We start from the raw sequence: 4699 nt of genomic DNA on the forward strand, positions 1-4699 counted from the left end.
GAAAGCTGATGAATGGTCTATTGAGACCTCCCCTAAGATTTACACCTGCAGAAAAGAGATAAATATGCTCAGGACAAAGGACCCAGTGTGCTCCCCCCCTCAAGGCAGCAACCCCAGCACCATCTCCTTCCCCTTCCTTCCCTCCAAGGGTACCCGAGGAGACTTGCAACAGTTCATCTTGGGCTTACCCACTGAACCTGTCTCCAAGGCCCCCATCTCTGACTTTTCAGCGAGCCAAAGAAGCCCAGCCTAAGCTCTCCTGTTATTTCTATGCACCTTCTTTGTTCCACCGTCTTAAGTATATTTTTGCTGCTGTCATGGACCCAATACCCTTTGACCCAGTGCTGTGTAGCCCTTCCCTTTGGATATCCCCACTCCCCATGCCTTTTTAATTACATTTTTCTTTAGGAAAAAAAAAAAAAAGAAATAAAAAACTGGCCCTAGGCAGTGTGGCTCAGTTGGTTGAGGGTACTCCCATGCACCGAAAGATCGCAGGTTCAATGCCCAGTCAGGGCACACACCCAGGTTGCAGGTCCGATCCCTGGTGGTGCATGCAGGAGGCAACCGATCAGTATTTCTCTCTCACATCGGTATTTCTCTCCATCTCTCTTCCTCTCTCTCTAAAATCAATAAAAACGGCAGGCAGGCAGGCAGGCAGGGATGGACGGACGGACGGACGGACGGAGGGACGGTCGGACGGAGGGAGGCAGGGACGGAGGGACGGAGGGACGGAGGGACGGAGGGACGCAGGGCAGGGCAGGGCAGGGGGAAAGAAAACAATTGATCTATGATGCTCGACACTCACTCTTGGCTAATTTGGAGTTTCTGTGTGACCCACTCCTTTCCTAAGAATGAAGAGTATGGTTATACATTACAAAAAGCGGAGAAAAAAATGTCCCCACTGGGCTAAAGGAGAGAACTTCAGAGTTAGCTGAACAGAGTGAGAGCGTCCCTAAGTCCCTCCTGGAAAAGCGTCGTCCCCATAGGATAGGTGAGTGAGTGAGTGATACAGGTTTAGGCCAAGCCTCAGGAAAAAGCCGCGCCTACAGAGCTCTGACGACAGGTAACTTGGTCCTGCTGCTTTTGGGGTGGGGGAGGGGAGCCTTTTCTCGACTAGAACGTCAGGTGGGGATTGGGCAGGGACAGGGACGTGAGTGAGAAAGCTTTCACTGGTCTAAGGTCCTAGGTCTCCAGCCCCAGGCACCTGAGGGATGAAAACGGGTCTGGGGCACGAAGCCCGTCAAGGGAAGCCCGCGGCCCCCGGCTCCTAGCCCCGCGCCTCCATTTGCACGCGGGGCGGCAACAATCGGGGGCACGTACCCAACGTTCCTTTCGCGTGGGATCCTGGGAGAGGGACCGGAAGCTTGCCACAGCTGGGGCTTTCCTGGACGGCCGTGAGTGGGGTCCGCGAGTGTCCCGTTGGAGCGCCTATTATGAAAGACTATGGGGGAGCAAGATGGGGGTAGGGGAGCCTAGGGGACAGCTGAGATGTAGCGGGGCTCCGGCGAAGCCCACTGACCTCGGGAGCCGCCGGTGTCCCCGTGACGACGCCGCCGCCGCTGCCGCCGCCGCTGCCGCCGCCGCCATCACTGTGACCTTGACTACGCAGCCGCCATCTTCTTTCCCTCGAGTATCCCGACCAGCGAGCTCAGCCACCGTAGCGGCCACAACAGTGACACCTAAGGTCAACGCGGGGCATTCGCACCTCGGGGAACTTCGCCGCCACCTCCGTGAGCTTTGCTGAGGTAAAAGACCCCGGAGTTCGCCATGGCGGACAAGCCCAGCCGCAGTGCGAAACTTTATGCCCTGAATGAGGACAAACAGTGGGATTTCCTGGGCTCGGGGCAGGTCACCGCAGTTTACACGCAAATCCAGGGCGCGTCTCTGTTAGTTCGGTCAGAGTCCAGCGACTCACTGATCCTGGAGTCTGAGATACTCCCAGACACCCCCTATCAAAAACAAAAGGACACTTTAATTGTTTGGTCTGAAACCGAGAACCATGGGATGGCTTTGAGTTTCCGAGACGCAGAAAGCTGTCAGGAGATCTGGGAAGACATTTGCCAGGTTCAGGGTAAAGACCCGTCGGTCACTGTCACACAAGACCTCTTAGATGATTTAGAGGAAGAATTGGAGGAAGCGCTAGAAGCTGATGAGCTGGGTGACCTGCCTAACTGTGAAATAAGTAAACTTAAACAGATTTCTAACTTAGTTACCTCAGCTTTCTCTTCGCCTCCCCGTAAGAGAAGGCTGGCCCTGATGTTGGAAAATGAGAGTTACATCAAAAAACTACTGCAGCTGCTGCACTCTTGTGAGAACCTGACATACACTGAAGGTTTATACCATTTGCATACAATCGTTAAGGGAATCTTGTTCCTTGACAAAACATCTTTGCTTGAGATCTTGTTTTCTGATGACTGTATCATGAATGTGGTGGGATGCCTTGAATATGACCCTGCTTTGGCTCAGCCAAAAAGGCATAGGGAATTCTTAACCCAAAATGCAAACTTCAAGGAAGTTGTACCAATAACAGCCTGTAAACTTAGACAAAGAATACATCAGACATACATGGTACTGTATATTCAAGACATTCTTTTCCCTACACCATCCATATTGGAAGAGAATTGTCTTTCTGCTCTTAAAACTTTTATTTTCCTCAACAAGATGGAGATAGTCCACATGCTGCAGACAGACGACAAGTTTTTGCCTCAAGTTTTTGCACAGTTAAAGGATAAAACTACTGATGATGATAAACGGCGCGAATTGATTTTTTTCTTCAAGGAATTCTGTACATTTACTCAGATATTAAAGCCTCGAAGCAAGGATTCATTATTCAAAACATTGACACAAATAGGAATTCTTCCTACTATTAAAGTTGTAATGAGCCTGGATGATTTGCAAGTAAGGTCAGCTGCTACTGACATATTTGCTTATCTAGTGGAGCATAGTCCATCCATGATCCGAGAATTCATAATAGAAGACACCCAGCAGAATGAAGATGGTAACCTTCTCATTAATTTAGTCATTAAACAAATGATCTATGATACTGATCCTGAACTAGCAGGTGCTTTTCATATAATGAGACTTCTTCGTTATATACTCGATCCAGACAACATGCTTGCAACGCCTCAAAAATGCGAAAGAAGTAAATTTCTAAATTTCTTCTATAAACGATGTATGCACAACATAATAGCACCACTTTTGGCTACTACTTCCGAAGACACAACTGAAGAGCATCATATACTTGGAGCTGACATACACAACAGAAATTGCATCAATAATTATCAAACAGCACAGCTGCTTGGCCTAATTTTAGAGCTGCTCACTTTTTGTGTGCAACATCACACATATTACATAAAATACTATATTTTGCGAAAAGACTTGCTAAAAAATGTCTTGATCTTGATGAATTCTAGACACACGTTCTTGGTCTTGTGTGCACTTCGCTTTATGAGAAGGATAATTGGCCTTAAAGATGAAGTTTACAATCGTTACATCATCAAGGGAAATTTTTTTGAGCCAGTTGTAAGTGCCTTTCTGAATAATGGAACTCGATACAATATGTTGAATTCAGCTGTTATTGAACTATTTGAATACATAAGAGTGGAAAATATCAAGTCTCTTCTTGTACATATAGTTGAAAAGTTTTACAAAACACTTGAATGGATTGAATATGTTCAGACATTTAAAGGTTTGAAGATTAAATACGACCAAGAAAAAAAACGAAAGAGTCACAAGAGTTCGAATTCCACGCAGAAGAGTAAAATATTTTTCAGAAGTACGGGAGACTTGGAGAAGAATGAAGCCTGTCATAAAGAAAATACAGAAAATATAGAGGAAAGAGAAATAGTTACGACACCATTGGAAAGTGATTTTCAAGGTGGTGATGATGAATTTATGGAGACTGAAAAAACAAAAGAAAATGAAGACAAAGTTAATCTTCCTAAAAGAGCATCTTCTGGTAGCTACAAATATACTTACTCCCGTTCTGCTGGTGATGCTAATGGAACAGGTAGCCCATCCAGTAGTAGCGCAATGAGATTAGTGGATTATCCGGATGATGATGATGACGAAGATAAGGAAGATGAAACAGCCTCCAGGAAAAGACCACATCTTAACCCATGAAACCTTTATGAGAGACTCTCAACATTATTAAAGTCTACATTACTAAAATTTTGTAAACATCGATTAGCTAAAAAGTCTGAATCGAAGATTTCTCATGGGAATTTACAAGTATGCAATTTGTAGCAAAGATGCTCAGTATTATCATCTAGAAGAGTTTAGTTCTGTAAATACCAAGCTTCCCATAATCTTAAAAAAAAAACAAAAAAAAAACACAACCACAACCTGAATGACTTCTTAGCAAGAGAAATCTTTGTTTGGGAGAACAGGTTGATAATATAATATCGATGTACTTTTGTTCCAGCAGTGTATATTAGAAACAATTGTTAAAAGTACAGTTGCATAGCCTGTAACATTACTTTCCCCAAATCATTGACTGGTTTTCTTTAATTGCCTTCTTTGAAACAAAAATTTATATTTGTTTATATGGAAACGAAGTCAACTGGAATTTTAAAATGTTAATCTATTTACATTTCTGTGAAGATTTAACAAAAATTCAGGCCTGTGGGTAATTGAAGGGAAATAAATTTCAGTGTGTGTTTTCATGAATAAAAAAGGAAGCTGGTTTCAAAATATGCAG

The 4699-nt window shown here is 44.5% G+C and overlaps 1 protein-coding gene across 1 annotated transcript; it reads left to right on the forward strand.

The window, feature by feature from the left end:
- Nucleotides 1-1767: 1767 nt before the first annotated feature.
- Nucleotides 1768-4122, forward strand: PPP4R3C (protein phosphatase 4 regulatory subunit 3C; the record flags this gene model as incomplete). Its single annotated transcript, XM_081125426.1, has 1 exon — nt 1768-4122. The coding sequence occupies one exon, from the start codon at nt 1768-1770 to the stop codon at nt 4120-4122; it is 2355 nt and encodes a 784-aa protein (XP_080981552.1).
- Between the last annotated feature and the right edge of the window lie 577 nt (nt 4123-4699).

Source organism: Miniopterus schreibersii (assembly GCF_964146895.1).
Source record: "Miniopterus schreibersii genome assembly, chromosome: X".
Lineage (NCBI taxonomy): Eukaryota > Metazoa > Chordata > Mammalia > Chiroptera > Miniopteridae > Miniopterus > Miniopterus schreibersii.